The 19,894-nt window shown below is 36.3% G+C and overlaps 1 protein-coding gene across 3 annotated transcripts in view; it reads left to right on the top strand.

Annotated features, from left to right (window-relative positions):
- The window catches only part of LOC129257838 (kinesin-like protein KIF23), a 55,105-nt gene extending 35,417 nt beyond the window's left edge, over window positions 1-19,688 (top strand). For 2 of the 3 annotated variants that reach the window (XM_064096369.1, XM_064096368.1), the window contains one exon: window positions 16,462-19,688. In XM_064096369.1, the coding sequence (XP_063952439.1) occupies window positions 16,462-16,483 (22 nt within the window). In that variant the 3' untranslated portion in view covers window positions 16,484-19,688. Of the gene's footprint in view, window positions 1-11; window positions 82-16,461 lie in introns of those variants that run through there. The other variant, XR_010292912.1, reaches the window with a different exon arrangement.
- Window positions 19,689-19,894: the final 206 nt, after the last annotated feature.

Raw genomic sequence — 19,894 nt, 5'->3', positions numbered from 1 at the left:
ACAGTATGCAGACCTGCCAACCAGTACGTTTTAGCCGTATTTAGTACGTTTTTGCAACCAAAATACGGCAGTACGTTTTTTCCTTTGAAAAATATGTTTTTTTGTAAAAAAAATAAATAAAAAAATAATAATAATAATAAAATATTTTTTTAAACTAAATCGTAATTTATTGAGAAAAATAATCTCTATATGTCTCTATTTCATAAAATGTGCACAAATATGGTTATTAGATCAATGTAATTTCAGGTAACTTGTTTTTTTTTTCAATCATTTTGTTCAAGTCAGGGTGAAGATATACATATGTTTTGATGTTTTTTTTTTCATCTGCAAGAGCAGTGCGCATTTTAGCTTGCATGCAGCTTGAGCGCCGCGATGAGCGAGTGCGCCAAGCATTTTATTATGAAATACACTTTTTTTGGGTAAAATACAGTTTTTTTATCACAGAATACAGTTTTTCATTCTCAGAGGTTGGCAGGTCTGAGTATGTAACGACTACAGACAGAACTTGTCTAATTCATAGTTGAGCTGTGCATGAATGTACTTGGGTTTATCCCCTAAACATGGAAATGTTGAAAAGAATACAAAGGTGTACATATACTTGAGAAAACTTTCTTTTTCACAATAGAATTACCTGGTTTTTTGGGGTAAGCTTTCGCTCGCAAGGCTGCAAGATTCGCCAGACCTTCGTTACAGCTTGCGTTGTAGCTGGTGCAGTGTGATGAAACGTGGTTTGATTTGAGAAATATTGCAGTCTTCAAATATATTGACGTTTTGAAATGAACGATGAGCATGATATAGTGCAGATAATTTTTGGTCTACATGTACTGTACATGGAATCCAAACTAAAACACTGCAAAGATGATATATCCCTTTAGGATTCACAACAGTGAAGTGTCATTTACTGTTGGATTAACAGCTTCATCTTGATAAAACAGTTGAAAAGTTTGGTTTTGATGAAATTTGATGTCCATTTATTCCTTTTTTATTGAAAAATTAGAATGTTCGAAGTCTGTGTGTGATCCTATTATTCTGGAGCACAATATCTATTGTATGAACAATGACAAGTGTGATATGATAATGATAATGGTAATGATGATATATGCTATTTCTTTTCTAGCACCATTTTCTATTTGATAGAAATGCTCCGTGCTCTTTGAGAAGGCAGAGGGGGGAGGGGCAGGGGGTCATTCTTAGTAAAAGTCAATCAGGGACCTGTTTCATAAAACTTGTTTTGATTATAATAACAAATTTACAATAGCAGTTTAAAGCTACTGAAATCATTCAATTTGATTGGCTGATAGCATCCTTGTTAACAGAAATTATGCACTTGTTATTATAACAGGTCTTTATGAAACAGGTTCCTGATTCCTCAACAGTTCTGAATTTGGAGTCTAGAATATGAATTAGGTGTTGTTTCAATAGAATTTTCTGATTTTGCTTGATAACTTCATTGTACAATCCTTTTGGAAATACTGTACTACACTCCTGCTTTTTTTTTTTTGGGGGGGGGGGGGTTGAAAACCATCTCAATTTACCAGGCACATGGGTTGGGAGAGATCTGCTATAAAATGTGCATAATAAACACATTGCATTCTGGGTAAAGAATCAGGAACCATTTAAGCAGTTCAAAGTCCCGTTGCATAAAGACCTGTTATGATAACAAATGTCTAATTTCTATAACAAATTTACCATCAGCCAATCAGATTGAAGGATTTCAGTAGCATTTAACTTACTGTAAATTTGTTATAAGTTTTATGAAATGGAGCCCTGTCTTACAAAGAGTTGCAATTGATTTGATGAATCACAACTATGGATGGCCAGCAACGCCAACATATAAAATGACCGTTTGTTAAAAATATATTTTAGGTATGACATATTTTCATACATCCATCATTTTCTTTATAATTCATTTTGCTTCTCTTTGTTTACAAAGGACATTTTACAAATTTCCTGTAGACTAAATTTCCGTATAGTTGAGGTTGATCGGATCAATCGTAACTCTTTGTAAGACTGGGCCCAGGACTCGATCACTCTGATGCCATTCAATATGGTTATATTGCCTTTAACTGTCACAGGAAAAAACAATAAACAAATATCACCCAGTCGTGGGCTTTTACAAATTGACGTTTCCCCCGCTGCGTAAATGGGTTTGACCACCATGCATGCAGAAAAACAGGAAAAGGGGGATTTTGCGTCAAAAGATGACTCACAAAAACAAAGTGTTGGAAACAGTGAGGAAACCATACTATGTAGTCTACTCTCCCCAGACACTCCGTAACAGGAAGAGAACCCTTTCTTAAGGTGGTTTCAGACCGCCTCGATGTTCGTCAGTTCCAGGTATTTTCTGATCGAGAAATTTACCCTGATCAGAAAATACCAGGTAATATTGGCAAAGTGAAAGCAAATTATGCGTAATCTCCCCGAAAGAAAATACCCACTAAATAGTAGGTACTTGTCAAAATTACGAGAACTTTCACGGGGATTTTTCCAAGGTCGCAGGTATTTTGGCAATGTGAAAGCAATTCACTGGAACTTTTAGCCCAGCTCGTAGTTGGGCGCGGGGCCTTGGGTGGCTGCTGAGCTAGTGATTTTGAATATCGCGCCTCGCTTGCTTATTAGACCATACTGCGCATGCTCGTAACTTCAGGAACTTATCCCAAAGGGTTTGTTTCGGGGCGGTGTGAATGCAGGAATAATTAATGGGTATTTTTTAGCCTAAAAAGTTCTCGTAATTTAATGGGGATTCTTATGATTGAGGCGGTTTGAAACCACCTTTAGTGTCCAAAGTCGTTTTCCTTGCCTAAGGCTCTTGAAACGTTCCATGAGTGGTATTTCTCTTATCCTGCTGTATAAAGTTTTAAAAAATAATAAATTGATGAGTCCTGAAATTGGTAGAATGGGAAAATGGAAAAATATGATGAATTTTGATGAGTTAATCGATACATTATAATTGCAATGAATATGGGAAAATATTATGAATCCCAGCATTCCGTAAAAGTGCGGTTTAAAATTCTAGTGTAGACTAAGGTTTAATTGTCAGCATACCACTGCATGAGTTTAAAAGGGAATTCCCCCAAGTCAAATGTTCACATTTTAGTTTGCAATGTTGAGAATTCAGGGTTAGGTGTCAAATTGGGCAATTGTCATTGATTGTAATTCTTTTCATCGCTTTGTTTATTTGTTGTTTGGTTTTGCTAATAGTTTGTTTTATGTTCCTTTTTTTGGTCTCGACCCCTCTGTTTTATGCGTGTAGTTTCTCTTTCGTTTTTAGCGAGGAATTGTGGGTTCAGTTTTCAGGCACTATCAAACTATAATGTTTCACACAAGTCTGTATCTGTACACTTGCAAACTACTTTAGAGAGATGGAGAGAAAGAGAGAGAGAGAAACCACTTTATCTCCCTGGTAAGTGATGTGGTTGTCATTAAAGATGAATGCCAGTTGTGGTAACGATGTTTCTGTTTGTATGAATGAAAAATATGTGCCAAAGGATTCTGGAAGAAATAAGTAAAATAAGCGTGTATTCGGGCACCTCCGTCGGGTCTTTATTGGTCTTTATTCCAGCAATAATAATGTACACTGTCCCACGTGTGCCTATCTGTGTTGGCGATCTTCAGTGTGATCGTTTGTCAGCTTAGATTTTATGATTTCACAAAGTTCAGTTTATGTAACTGTACCAGATCTAGATCCACGATAATAAAGTGATACTTAACCTTGGTTTTACAGACTTTCTCATGAAATCAGTGTTTTACTGCAACTACTTTCATTTAGCTTTCATAACCCCTTTTCCATCGAGATAAAGATCATGGCTGGCCAATGTCTTTCAAATACAAGTATTTCACATTGCCAAAATTTGGGGCCACATACACTTCTCACCATCACCATCATAAAACGATTATGATGATTGTTGTCAATTGTTAAGTTGTTAATGTTATCGATATCTCTGCTTGATTGGGGATCGCTCTCTTGGCCACGGCGTTTATGAAATAACACACCACCTTCCTTTGCTCGCCTGGAGTTACTTGTTTCTTTATTAAAGGACAAGTCCACCCCAACAAAAAGTTGATTTGAATAAAAGGAGAAAAATCCAACAAGCAAAACACTGAAAATTTCATCAAAATCGGATGTCACAGTGTAAAATAAGAAAGTTATGACATTTTAAAGTTTCGCTTACTTTCACAAAACAATCCCCATTGTTGAATAATTTGAAATATAATTGCTCAGTTCATATTTTGCACATAGCATATTGGAGTGGTGCAGACCATCAGCGCTAATGCAATATGCAAATCACTACTTTTGATAAAATTAAGCTTTTAAATTATCGATTGTTAGAATTTCCTAACATTTTACAATGTTGTTTGCTCTGTTTTCTTCTATAAACGTGATATGTGGATGAATAATGTTTGATTCATCTTGCAAATCTCCTTTTTATGATTTCTTCTTTTAAAAGAGAGAAGTCTCCTCATTAGCATTCTTTTCTGGCAGTGTGCCTTAATCTCTGATGATGCAATCATGTATTAGAGTGCTGACGTTGTGCGTAGGTGTTTTAATTTGTCGTCATCCACTGTGAGGCCTGTTGTTTTGTTTTGGAGGATGAATGTTTTGTACATGACAGAGTTCCTGTCAATATGGATGTGGGATACAAATAGAAGTTAGTCCCCTTTTTCAAATCTCTAACAAAGAAATCTGTTGACTTCATATATATGCAAAAGTACATATATGCAAAATTTGGCTTGCAAAGTCTGTTCTGAAAAAAATTACTTGGACTGACCTACTGAGGGATGATGATGATGATGCACAGCATTTGTATAGCGCCATGTATCTGTCAAAGACATTCAAAGGCGCATTGGAGGAGCCAGCAAATCTGGGTCGCCTACAAGGGCGCGCACACAGAACTGTGACCCGCAGGTCTCTCCTCTCGATAACTGGGGGAATGCAGGTGGACCACTACACCGGGGTTTCCCCCTACTCTTATTCGAATAGTGCAGTGGGTTCTTAACGTGCAAAGGTGGTGATTCTCCTCTACACGGGGCCTCCATTTAACGTCCTATCCGAGGGACGGAGTGTTTTCCACTGTAACATAGCCTGCATCTATGAAACATGGGAGAGACGTTTACACACAACGCACTGGCTTCAGTCATCCGCCCGGGGTGGACTCGAACCCACGATCTTTGGTTCGACGGGCAGACGCGTTACCGACTGAGCCAACTTCGCTCTCAAATCTGGGCCGCCTTGCATGAAATTTACTATTATGGTAACTTTTAAGCAATAGGGCCCTGGTTGATGTTTCATAAAGCTGTTTGTAAAGTTACAAACGACTTTACGCACGACTGGAACATGTTCTTAGGTCATGACTCAATTACATAGGGATACCACATAGCACAAGAAAGGATCACCAGTCGTGCGTAAAGTCATTCGTATCTTACGAACATCTTTATGAAACACCCTCCTGTCGAGCTTTCTGAATGAAATGCATCTATTCAAGTTCAACTATAGCCTACTATTTTCCAGCACAAATGGATATTAATTTATCAGATGATTCATATCATTTTTTTTCTTTCATTTGTTCTTGATTGTAATATACTGAACATGATCTCAAGGTATGTGTACATGTACTAAAAACTCATTCTACTACTTTTTGTAAGATTGTGTAGTAGCGTGATCTTAACCTAAATAGCTCCATCTCTCGCCTATCCTCTGTTCAATCCTTGTCTTTTGAACGAGCTGATTGAGGACTTGTTTTTGTTGTGCAGCAATCATGTGCCATTGAACAGTGTTAGAAAGTGCATGTCAGTCACTGCCATTGCCATAGCTACTCCCTGCACTGTTTAACTAAACCACCCTCCGGTTTCCATGGAAACAGGCAGTTAATGTTTCAGTCTCTTGCCAATAATGCGTCATTTACAAGTACTTTGCCTGTGGCGATAGGATAGCAGTTGACTTGGCCTTGACTCAAATAGGCCTCACCTACTGCAGGCATAGTCTTGACTCCATTTGTGAGAAAAGAAATGCAGTCGGATCTGCATAGAAAATTACCTCTCAAGGGAGCCATAAATACAAAAATGTTATAATTCGGAATCAAGTCCTCTTCAAGTGTTACAAAATGATTCTCTCTTTTTTATATTTTATTGAAATAAATTCATATAATTACATATTTATAAGATTGGAATGATTAAAAATTAGCACAAAATGCAAAAAAATCATAATGATAATAAAAAAAGGGCAAGGCATTCTTGTACATACATGTACGGAAAGTGGGCGGGGGGAGGTTGTTTGCTAAGTACTACTCAACTTGGTTATTAGGGAGCATTTCATCCAACATCTTTTCTTGGTGAAATTCATTGGCAAAGTTGCTTTCAGCCAATCAGATACAAGGATGAATGACAATCACTGACAAATTGCTTCCTGAAACACCTCCAAGGTCACCCTTGAAACCAGACTCATCAGGGGGGGGGGTGGTTGAAAGAAATTTAGACATCCCCCCCTCCCTTCCCTGTGCTCATTACCTTATCCCTTATCTACATGTTGAATCACAATATTACTTCTGGGCCCTCTTGCATAAAAGAACCATTATGGTAACTTTGCCATCCAACGGTATCTTTCATGGAATCCTTGATTTTGATTGGCTGATGACCATTGTTACCATGGTACATGTAACTACCATTGGATGCAAAGTTACCGTAACTTTTATGCAACAGGGGCCCTGCTTCTTAAGGCTTCCATGCATAAAGCAAAAACAATTTGAAAAGGGGATACCAAAAGTCATCCGGCGGGCTGTATCTGGGTTTCAAAAAGAAAACCACATTTTCAAAAAGTTCAATATAGGTCTGCTCTTTAATTTGATACCTCAATTCCAGAAAATGGTCAAGAAATAACAAAGTTCTGGTTATTTGAAATAAGGCTTGAATTTCAATAATTTCATAAAATGAAGAGGTTTTACAGGCTAGCGTTCAAACTCACTCGACACTCTGTTTTGTTGACAATCAGCCATGCATTATTAAGTCTCTTGTTAACCATGCAATAGCTTCTGTGGGAAACAGGTGAAAACACGCTTATTTAATGAAATTATGGAAATACAAGCATTGTTTCGAGCGAACACAACTTTTTTTTTTACTTTTTGACCATTTTTGTGATTAAGGTATCAAATAAAAGAGCAGATATTGAACTTTTTAGGCATGTGATTTTCTTTTTAAAATTCAGATACCCCCCGCCAAAGGAGTTTTTGGTATCCTTTCTTCAAATTGTTTTTGCTCACTCTTGCGTGAATGAGGAATAATCTAAGTACATGTAATATCAGGTGAAAGAGGAGATTCTAAGCTTTACATTGGTAGGTCATTTGTCTATTGCATTTGTGATTAAGTTATGATAAATCATGGCTTAATCTCAGTTTCATTTTTTTCTGGGACGCACTGTACAGTCACACTCCAACCCAACCAGTGGTCTGTTGCTTGATGGGTATTTTGTCAGTTTGGTGTTGATTTCACAAGTGTGACTGTAGTCACTGTACTAGATAGCATTGCACTTGTAGCAGTACTATTGAGTATTATTTTGTCTGGATAGTTGGGATGGTTGATGGGATATAGCTGGTCCATTTCAGTGACATTGTTATGTTGGGAGAGACATGATTGGCCAATAACCGATTATTGTTTACAGATTAATTGTATGGATGGTAAGACCCGATAAAGCATTTTCCGTATGTTCTGTTTCATGAATTATAAAAGGGAAGGGGGGGGGGGGTCAGGGAAGTGTTTTATGCAGGACCTTTTCAGTGGTATTAACTGAATTAACCTGATGTTATAAGCTACTGAAATCCTTAAATCTCATTGGCTGAGAGCAAGCTTGTTGGTGAAATATCACCCTCAAGAAGACTCTTCACAAAGCACTCCTGAAAGGCATGCTGTCTCCATAGCAACCTCTTCAATCACACAGCCTCTCCGATAATCGGTAACATAATCTTTTCCCCAAGATATTTCCTGATTTCCTCCCAGCTACATTGTACTGCACTGCACTACATGTATTCATGGAGGTAGAAAGCTCCCTCCATGATGTTTTGGACCCAATCCCAAACCCCATCCCTATGCCACATGTTAAAAATAACTTGTTCAACAACCGTGGCCCTACTGCATATCCTTAGGTCTTTGGGGGAGGGTGATCGTTATCTGACTCCGAGCGAATTGTAATGCCATTTCGCCATTTTTCTAACATTATGAATTAATCAGATAAAATGTTTTCTCTCTAAATCACATTGGGGATGTTTTGCCTGCATTTTACTTCCACTGATGACATTATTTCCTACTTACATGTACATGTTAATCACATCAAACTGTCTAATTTACAAGCTGTTAACCAATTGTATTTTTTTCAAAGTGGTATAGTGGTCTTTGTGGAACCATAAATGCAGAGTTTACCAATTATTTTGAATAATTGATTGTTGATGTAGATTATATTATATTTTCCACGTCATATCAATTGTGCTAGGAGAGTGTATGTTCCAAGAATGTGTAAAGGATAATCAATGGTGTTTTAAAAAAAGTGATATTATTGTGATATTGGATGAACTCTAAATGTTAAGTTCAAACTGCTTGAATTAAAATGCATTTGAATAAATTTCATGACATATTTTCATTCACGTCAATCGCAGTTCGAGCTTGATTTCAATATATCGCAACTCTTCGAAAGACGAGGCCCAGGCGTATCACAAAATATATGATACACAAAGAGTTTGTAGTACTTTCATCAGAATGAGTAAACAAGTGGAACTCCTCTGGTAGTCTTGCCTGCATCATTCGATTCATTATAGCAGCAATGCCGAATTTGACCTTGATCATGTGACCTAAGACTAGTGCTAAACGATCAGTGATACTAAGGCCGTAACGTTTCATGAAAAGGATCCATAAACTTTCAAAGTTATAATGGCAATTCAAAAAATACCCCAACATGCCATGGCCAAAGTTCATTGACCTTAAATGAGCTTTGACCTTGGTCATGTGACCTGAAACTCAGGCAGGATGTTAACTGATACTTGATTGCTCTTACAGTGTATGTCTATGTTTCATGATCTCGATCCATGAATGATAAACTTTCAAAGTTATGATGACATTTCAAAAACTTAATCTTGGTTAAGATTTGATGTTTATTTACCCAACATGGTCTAAGTTGACCCTAAGCCTAAATGACCTTTGATCTTGGCCATGTGACCTGAAACTCAGGCAGGAAATTCCTTGTTAATTGAAGACCCAAAATTTCATGAACTAGGTTCATATACTTTCTAAGTTATGAAGACATTTCAAAAATTTCACAAAAGATCTCAATGTTGATGCCGCTGCCGTCATAGAGAAGTGGCGCCTATAGTCTCGCTCTGCTATGCAGGCGAGACAAAAATTAACGCTTTTGGGTAATTTGCCCCATCATAGGGGAAAGTTATCTATTTGTGATATTCTTCTTGGGTCCATAGCATTTGCATTTTTGGCATATAAATGCTTGTTACATGTATGTCCTTATTGTTCACCCAATTTTTTATTGATCTGTTTCATTAGTGTTTCGTTTTTATACATGCTTTCAATTAGTTTCAAGGTTCACATCTTACCTTAAAGGTCAAGTCCACCCCAGAAAAATGTTGATTTGAAAAAATAGAGAAAAATCAAACTAGCATAATGTGAAAATTTCATCAAAATCAGATGTAGAATAAGAAAGTTATGACATTTTAAAGTTTCACTTATTTTTCACAAAACAGTGATATGCACAACTTAGTGATATGCAAGTGAGACAGTCGATGATGTGCATCACTCACTATTTCTATTGTTTTTTATTGTTTGAATTATACAATATTTCATTTTTTACAGATTTGACAATAAGGACCAACTTGACTGAACCATATAGTATTAAACAATGCTAATTCCACATGTTTAGGGAGGAATTAGTCGTTGATTCACTTAACATTGTGGAGAAAATTAGAATATTTCATATAATAAAATACAAAAGAAATAGTGAGTGGATGACGTCATCAGTCACCTCATTTGCATACCGACCAGGATGTGCATATAACTGTTTTGTGAAATTAAGTGAAACTTTAACATGTCATAACTTTCTTATTTTACATCTGATTTTGCTGAAATTTTCAGTGTTATGCTTGGTGGATTTTATTCAAATCAACTTTTTGTTGGGGTGGACTTGTCCTTTAATATGTAATTTATTGTTAGGGCAGCTTTTAGACACAGAGTGCTTGCTGTGATTGAACCATTTATGGGCTCGCTACTCCGGGGAGAAGTGCATTTATAGAGCACCATTCCTGTGTATCGAACCTCTCAAGAACGTGTACGCTGCGTCACGTTGACGATCTGGTACCCTCTTTCTTGATGACTCCACCCTGTTTACAAAAAGGGTATTCCCATGCACCCATGCAAGTATCTGGGTCAGGAGAATATAATTACACTTCAGGTTGAATTGTTGTAGCAAGCCTTAACTCCACTTTTTCTTTTACTCCTATGTTGCTTCATCTCTGTCTGTACTTTTTCTTAATTTTTGCCTTCTTCTTTTGCTCCTTTTCTTTCATCTCTTTGTCTCTTTTTCTTTCTTCTCTTTATCTCCTTTTTAGCTCATCAGGCGTCCGTCGTCTGTAGTCCGTCCACAATTTCAAAATGCTTCTTCTTCGCCATTTCAAGTCCGATTTCAATTCTGTTTGCTTTATATGATAGCACTAGGTGGGGGATTCAAAACTTTTACACAAAATTTTGAAACTCATTAAATATGCTAATTTATGTGCATTTTTCAAAAATGCTTCTTTATTTGTTGACTGATATTGAATTTTTTGCTTCCATCTAGTAGAGCTTCATGAGGTTCACTAAACTTTTACACAGAGTTTTGAAATTTTGACTAGAACAATTTTTATGCTAATTTATGCGAAATTAATTTATACATATTTTTTAAAATTCACATAAAATGCTTCTTTATTTGTTGACCGATTTTGATTTTTTTTTCCTTCCATCTGGTAGAGCTTCATGAGGTTCACCAAACTTCTACACAGAATTTTAAAATTTGTAGTAGAAAATTATTTATGCTACTTTATGCGAAATTCATAAATCACAGAAAATGCCTCTTCATATTTGTTGACTGAATTTCAAAATGCTTCTTAGTCATTTCAAGTCCGATTTCAATTCTGTTTGCTTTATATGATAGCATTAGGTGGGGGATTCGAAATTTCTACACAGAATTTTGAAACTCATTAAATATGCTAATTTATGCGTATTTTTAAAAATCCGCATAAAATGCTTCTTTAATTGTTGACCGATTTTGATTTTTTTTTATTTCATCCGGTAGAACTTCATGAGGTTCACCGAACTTCTACACAAAAGTTTGAAATTTTTATTAGAAAATTATGCTAATTTATGCAAAATTTGTACATAAATCACAAAAAATGTTTTTTCTCCTTCATTTGTTGATCAATTTCAATTTTGTTTGCCTTATATGATAGCTCTAGGTGGTGATACAAAATTTCAACGCAGAATTTTGAAACTAATTAAATATGCTAATTTATTCATATATTTTCAAACTCACAAAAAAATGCTTATTTATTTGTTGATTGATTTTGAATATTTTTGTTCCATAGATCTGAGAGAGCTGCTACATGAGGTTCACCAAGGTTCTACACAGATTTTAGACATTTTGACTAGATAATTATTTATGCTTAATTTATATGAAATTTAATCATAGATCACAAAAAATGCTCTATGTCATTTCTTCAACAATTTTAATTCTATATCCTCAATTTATGTCACCAATATGTACATGTAGTTCACTACAGTGTCAACTGGGCTGAAATTAAAATTGTGTTAAATTTCGTTGCGAGATGCCGAATTTAGTAAAAATGGACGAGATGCTAGATAAATTCTATGTATTATTAGAATTATTATTTGCTTTTTCTTTTTTTTTCTTTGAACTGTTCTGTTGTAGCAATTCTTTCCCCTCTTTTTCGTCCCCCACTTCGTTGTTCGACAGCAGGTTGTACGTAAAATGAGATTCTCAATAAAACAAAGACGGAAAAAGAAAAGTTTGGGAGATGTCTTTTTTATTAATCAATAGAGCACTGCCCACCCCCGTTTTCATACAATTGTGTTCACACGTGTCATAAATTACAAATAAAATATTTATGGTGCTAAGATTTGAAGGATAAGAAATGGCTAAGCTCAATTTTCCTTCACAAGTGCCCCTTCATCCTTTGATCTGAATTCCTAATCTGAAATTTGCAAAATCTGGAAAATATGACTCTGTAGAATTGATCATGCTTACATAGAATAGATTTCATCATCCTTCTTTAATGGCCTGTGGGCTTGGAAGAAATCTAGGGGATCGTCGGGAGATAAAACCATTAACCAATTTTGCAGCATATCATATTTTTCTCTATTAACTTCAAGGAGTTGGTAACCTTAAGATGGATTATTAGACGTCCAACCCACCAAGGATACAGAGGAACGTGTTGGCCACCTCACATGCCATATCTTGATTACCGGTAGCTGGTAGCAAGAGGTGGAAACTAAATAATTTTCAAGGAAAAAAAATACTCCCGAAGGGTACTGCTTTGTGTGAATTGTGTGCATCAATGATCAATACCTGCTAATTCTATTCCACTTATCTCGATCATCTTTTCTGTAAGTGATTAGGGAGTGCCTTTGAAAAGCTGTCTTGCATTGATCATTGAGGACGATGTGCCAGAGTTGTTGCCTATGGAAAAAAAAAGACCACACATCTTTTTAGAGAAAGATGCCCAAGATGAAAGAGATTTTTTTTTCTTCAAAATGATAAATGTGTAGGATTGAGCATGCTTTACAAAGAATAGATTTCATCATCCTTCTTTAATACCTGTAGGCTTGGAAGAAATCTAGGGGATCGTCAGGAAATAAAACCAATAACCAATTTTACAGCATACCATTTTTGCTGTTACCTTCAAGAAGTTGGTATCCTCAAGATGAATTTTTAGACATCCGACCCCTCCCCCACCCCCCAAGGAAACAAAGGAACGTGTTGGCCATCTCACATGCTCTATCTTGATAAGCAAGAGATTGAGACTTACTAATTTCTAAGCCACTTTCGGCTGATTAAATGGGAACGCTAGCAAAGCGATCTTCCAAATTGCTTTCCTGAACTGATTTCCAGTAAACTAGTTTTAGAAAGTATAATGAGAAGTTGAGAACATTGTCAGAGAGAGATGCCCAAGATGAAAGATTTTTTTTTAAATTTCAAAATGATAAATGTGTAGGAATGAGCATAGAATAGATTTCATCATCCTTCTTTGATACCTGTAGGCTTGGAAGAAATCTAGGGAACCGTCGGGAAATAAAACCAACAACCAATTTCACAGCATACCATTTTTGCTGTTACCTTCAAGAAGTTGGTAACCTCAAGAGAGATTTTTAGACGTCTAACCCCCCAAAGAAACAGAGGAACGTGTTGGCCATCTCAAATGCCATGTCTTGGTTAGCAAGAGGTGGACACTAATTTTTAAGGAAAACAAATCCTCCTGAAGGTTTGGCTTTGTGTAAATTGTGTGCATCTACTAATTCCATTCCACTCATCTTGATCAACTTTTCTGTAAGTGATTAGGGAGTGCCTCTGGAAAGTAGTCTTTCGTTGATCATTGAGGACAATGTGCCAGAGTTGTTGCCTATGAAAAAAAGAAATTCACACCACTGGGAGAGAGAGAGCCCGGGGGGGGGGGGGGCACTCAAAGTATTTTTGATGGGGGTGTGCCTGTGCCTCTCGAAACTCTGAAATGGGGGTCTAAGGAACTGACTAAAAGGGTAAAGTACGGGGTCTTGGGAACTAAATATATACCGCACAGTGTGAAAAACAGGGTCTATGGAACGCGATCGTGGCACTGTAGGTATAGCACTGGAGCGGCTACTAGGAGCTGGTTAGTACGCAGGCACAGACCCTGATTGAAACTTTCTTCAACAAGTGTGTCTCCACACACGGACTAGCACATACAAAACTTGCTGTTTCAATTCTGAGCGAGAGGGCCTTCAGTACACAAGGCATGAGTGGGCTGCAATTCAGACCCTTTACTCGAGTGAAGGGTTTGCACAGCAGACTAGGAGCTGGTAGGAGCATCACTCGCATGCGGTGCTTGCGCTTGACAATTTTGGCAGGGCTGGGGAACTGAGATGTCTCGTAACGGGGGTCTTGCGAGCGGGGCTGGGCGGCTTCTGAACGATCAATCGGGCATTTAAAGCAAATATTCGGAGTATTTCATTTCATGCCTATTTAGAACAATAAAATATGGATTTTCATTTTCAAACTATCTAAAAAATACTTTTTGGTTGGGATCCCTACTGAAAAAAATTAATTGCATATTTTTTTATATAAAACTACTTTTCTTGGCAAAAGTTTATAATCCTTGGAGCTTCTGATTGGAATTGACTACATGTGTAAGGTACATGTGGCCTTTGCTGAGTATACCGTAGATCAAACCTTGCCAAAGAGGGTACTATGATATTCTTAAAGGTAAAGTTCAAATTTCCACAGAGAATCAACAAATGAATAACACACAAAAAAGAAATTACAATTTTGTAAGATAATTCTCTTTAAATTGAATCTTTATCAAAGTTTATGACTGGCATTAGAACTCCTTAATATCGTTTATTTTTTCCCCCGTAAAATTTGGATGGTGGTGTTTAAGGACAGCCCTAAAAGTAAATTACTATATTTGACTGATACACATCTGTGAAGACTCAATTATTTACTTGCACACACCATGGACCTATTACACACACACACACACAAAGGATTTGTCTGTTTATCAAGCCAATGCTTCTTGAAGAAAAGAAAGAAAATATTGGCATGGATTTTCACTCTCTGAAGATTAAATGAAAAAATTCAAAAGATAAAATGGATCTCAGAATACAGCCCCTGTTCGAGTGCTGTCAAGCTTAACTTACAAACAGCTTCATGAAACATCTCCCTGAATCATAAAAACACCGGCGGATCCAGAGGGGGGGCACAGCCGGCCTGTACCCCCCCCCCCCTTTGAAAGTGAAGACCTTTTTTTTTGGCTTGTCAAATTTTTCCTTGGGAAAATGTGCCCCCCCCCTCTGGAAAATCCTGGATCCGCCCCTGCATAGAAAAGATCAAAATTTCATTCTTGATATTGAATATAATACATTTTATGAAGTTTAAAATGTCAGACATTGCACTGAAGGCATTGACCATGATACCATTTTAAATTCTCTTACTTAGTCAAACATTTGTTTCTTTATATGTCTGGCATTGCTCCAATGACTTCATTTACCTTCTTCAATAAATCTATGAAAGATTGTCTTTAGCTTTGGTAAATCTGCCAATAACATCCTGAATCCTTACAATGTCAACAATAATACCTTGCCCTTTTAAAAATTCTTTTATTTGTCAGAGACATATATATATATATATATATATCTGACATTGCTCCAAAGACTTGATTTACCTTTTTTAATGAATCCATTAAAGCTTGTCCACAGGTAGCTTTGTTAATATAGTACATCATAAATCTGTACAATATGAAAAAAAAAACGATATATCTGACATTGTAGTGAAGCCATTGAGCATTACCTTTAAAAAAAATTATTTTATGTAGTCAAACATTACTTTTTGTCTCGCCTGCATAGCAGAGCGAGACTACAGGCGCCGATTTTCCGACGGCGGCGGCGGTGTCGTCAACATTGAAATCTTAACCAAGGTTAAAGTTTTTGAAATGTCCTCATAACTTAGAAAGTATATATGGACCTAGTTCATGAAACTTGGACATAAGGGTAATCAAGTATTACTGAACATCCTGCCTGAGTTTCAGGTCACATGACTAAGGTCAAAGGTCATTTAGGGTCAATGAACTTAGACCATGTTGGGGGAATCAATATCGAAATCGTAACCAAGGTTAAGAGAGAGAAGGGGGTCAATTGCATTGACTACAGTGTACAATCAATCGTGAAATTTAAGCATATGATTAATCGCTAACCTTTTCATTACGGGACCCAGGTATGATGGAATTCTTTGAATACTTGAGTGCCCTATGAGGGTGCTAAAGCTGAGGTAATAATTAGCAGTACTTAATTGTTGTATTATTTTATATTAAATGCATCATTGCTGGCATTTTAAAACCTCGTATCTTAAGATTTGAATAGCTTGAGAGTAGCTCAGAAGAGATGTTCTTTTAGAAATATTGTAATGGTGGCAGCCTCATAATGTGTGAAAAAGGGTCTCCTAATTTCTAGAGAGAACTCTTTTCTTGGCAAAAGAGGTAGCTAGGTTTATCATTCTAAAAGCAAGCATCTTCTAAGCTGTCCTAAATTATTTTAAATTTTGAGATACAAGGTGTTAACACCCAACAACAACATGATCATAATTTAGCGTATTGAATATTATTTTAAATCATATAGATATCATTATTAATATCTCTATATCTCTGTCTCTGTCTCTTTATTTCTCTTCCGTTGCAGGAAACACAAGAAATCTCGTTGAACTCCATCATGTCCCTGGGGAGCGTTTCACGAAACAAAGTTGTGAATTTCATTGACAACTGTTAAAAGCTACTGAAATCCTTGCATGTGATTGGCAGGGTGCAAGTTTGTCAGTGAAATATCACTGACAAGATGATCCATGAAACACTCCCCAGTTCCTTCTTGCAAGATTATTTGGAAGCCATCTTCAGGGGGCAGCTTCCAATCCTCGGCAATAACACTACACACTGAAGGGAAATACCCTTAAAACTCTTTGATAAAACCAGGGGCCCGTTTCATAAAGAGTTACAACTGTCATAACTTTGCCGTTATGGCAACTACCATGGCAATGGGGCTCAGCAGCCGATCAAAATCAAGGTTACCATGGTAGATGCCATAATGGCAAAGTTACAACAGTTGTAACTCTTTATGAAACTGGGCCCCCGATGTAAAAATGAGAGGAAAATTATATAATCAGAAATGCTTGCATCAGAGCCACGAATGTCACAAACTTGACCCTGTGCATTATATGTTTTATACAGACATTTTAATGATATGAGTAGATTACATATTCTTCAGAATCAAGCAGTCAATTATGTAAGGCTGCAAATTTTCTTCGTGACATCATCACTGCTTTAGCGTAGGAAAGGGGTGTATTGATTCATCTGATAACCTTGGCATATAGACGTAGTCATCTTCGTCCAGTGGATTTACGCGCAGTAGAAATATCTCATACAATTTGCATGATCTCTTTTTATTGCTACACACTTGTTGCACTGTAATGCAAATTAGTGAAAAATTTAAAGGGAAGTTGAAAGAAAGAAAAACAAGGAAATACATTATTGATGGAAGAATAGCTGAAAGAAAGAGATACATAAGAACTGATGAAAGATAAGATAAGAGAATGATAAAGATATTTTGTTAAATACCAGAAATGGCAAATGTAATAACACCGGTCAAAGAATCAATGGCCCTCCCTCACTTTTCCAAGTAAATTACTATTTGATTTGTTTGGTTTGCATGTTTTGCCGGGATTGTAAATACATTTAGAAGGGAAAGAATGCTATTAATCGAATTATGCCATCATCATCATTATTTATATACCGATGCTATGCTAGTTCAGAAAAATATGTTAGCAGTGGCTGATAAAGATCTTTGTTCATTTTGTTTAAGACATCCTACCAAACCTTAACATTGGATAATCAGGCGTCCGTTCCGTAAAGAGTCACAACCATAAGTACCGAAGTAATGACGTCACAAATTGTTTTAAAAGCATTTCAGCGTGTTATTGGTGTATTACTGGCCTGGTTCTAAATGTCAGGAACCAGGCCAATAATACATTGACTTCAATTGGGCTAATTATGTATTTACGAGGTCATATCTTGTGGCCCCATGGACCGATTCCCACCAAATTTTGGTAGTGGTTTTTTTTTTTCATCATGCTCTACCCAAATATGGTATCAAAAGTGCTGATCATATGCAAAAAGTGAAAATTGATGACCTCACAGTTCGGTACTCTATAACTTTGCCATCGTGGCAGCTACCGTCCACGGTAACAGGACTCGTCATCCAATCACCATCAAAGTTTCAATGGAAGTTACAATAATTAAGGCTAAAAAAATCTCATCATCTGTATATAAACATGAAAGACTGCCTGCCTACTTTTCCTTCGTCGATAAATGTAAATCTAATTTAACTAGAAAATTTTAGTATACTATGGACATTGTAAATACCAGTATCAACAGTTATATTAAATGATTTTTATCTATATCTGGGAATGCTTATGCTGCTCGTTGGTGAAAGGGGGTGTGGATAGGACCAAAACAATGGGGGTTTTTTAACAAAAGAATTATAAAGTTTATTCTTACTGGGATTTTCAATCAAGGTGAAATGTTAAAGATTTATTATGTGCCGTCTGGCTTGTAAACCAAATTCTTACTCCATATTTCACTGCATATTATGCATCTTTTCCTCACTCTTGCTATGCATTTAACCATTTACAAACTCAGTAATTTATACATCACAACTATTGCTTGTGTGTCCAAGAGAAAAATTAAAAGCTTTTTATTTTTCAGACAAATGCCTCTTCCTGTTTTCCCCCCGTGTATTACTCCAACACCTGGGTAGCGTTTCACGAAGGGATTTGTCAGACGTTTTATCCGACAAATACCATTTAAACCGACAGTTACCATAGCAACAATGCCTTTCAGCAAATCAGAATCAAGGAAAGATGTCAGATCTGACTACTTGTCGGACAAAAATGTTGATGAAAAGCTCCCCTCTGATGTGGTTTCTTTTTGTCTCTCCAGGCTCCATGAATATGAATTCACAATGAAACCTATTTATGAGAAACATATTCGGCCATGGGCAATCGAGAATCAGCGAGAATCAGATGGAGACATTTTGTTGAGCAGGTGTATAATGAATTGTGTAATTTCCCCGCTTCTTTTGTTGGAATTTTTTTTACATAGTTAGCCATCGGCAAATGTAGAAATAGATGGAAACATTATGCTCAGCAGGTGTACGATAAATTTTCAAATTAAATTTTGCCACTTTTTTGTTGGTAAAATGAATAGGATGAGAAGGCATGTATCAAGGACTTAATCTTGTGACAACCGTCCCCCCCCCCCCCCAAAAAAAAGAGCAAAATTTGACCACGAGAAAAAAATTATTTGTATTCTAGTTTGGATTTACCTTTTTTGATGTATTTAGACGCATTTAAGTGTAATCAAACAACATAAATGAAATCATATTCTCATTGGTATTTTCAAGTCCCAAAATATAATGAGTAAACAGAACACTGTTAGTAAGGACGCATTGTATTTGAATTGCGGAATAATAAACAATACTACCATTATAAATCATGTTTTATTTCATTTGGGTTTAAAATTTTTTGTTTGGTTTATGCATTATTCATGGAGAGGAAAATATGCCTGTTCAGGGGGAATGTATACTGAATCATGAATTTTAAAATTTCTCTCAACACTTGCATCATTTTAAAGAATATGGTATGAACGAAAAGAAATTCTTAATTTGAAAAGAAGTATTAGTGAAATCCACAAAGTCTTTGCTTATTCGAGGATCAGTGCATATGTATATGATATTAAGCATATTGTAACTTCTAAATAAATACCTTGATTGATCATGTATTGTGCATTTACTTTTTTCAAGTGTTATCTCTTCCAAGTTTATAAAATAGAATAAAGCAGCATTATAGTTGTGAAAAATATGCGTAAGTCTCTTTTGTTCAGTTGTTTTTTTTTCTTCATTTCTTCTGTTTTCTTCTTTTTTTCATTTTTGTCTCACCTGCATAGCAGAGTGAGACTATAGGCGTCGCTTTTCCGACGGCGGCGGCGTCAACACCAAATCTTAACCGAATGTTAAGTTTTTGAAATGACAGCATAACTTAGAAAGTATATGGACCTAGTTCATG

Source organism: Lytechinus pictus, chromosome 3 (assembly GCF_037042905.1).
Source record: "Lytechinus pictus isolate F3 Inbred chromosome 3, Lp3.0, whole genome shotgun sequence".
Taxonomy (NCBI): domain Eukaryota; kingdom Metazoa; phylum Echinodermata; class Echinoidea; order Temnopleuroida; family Toxopneustidae; genus Lytechinus; species Lytechinus pictus.
This window is presented reverse-complemented; position numbering and strand designations above follow the sequence as displayed.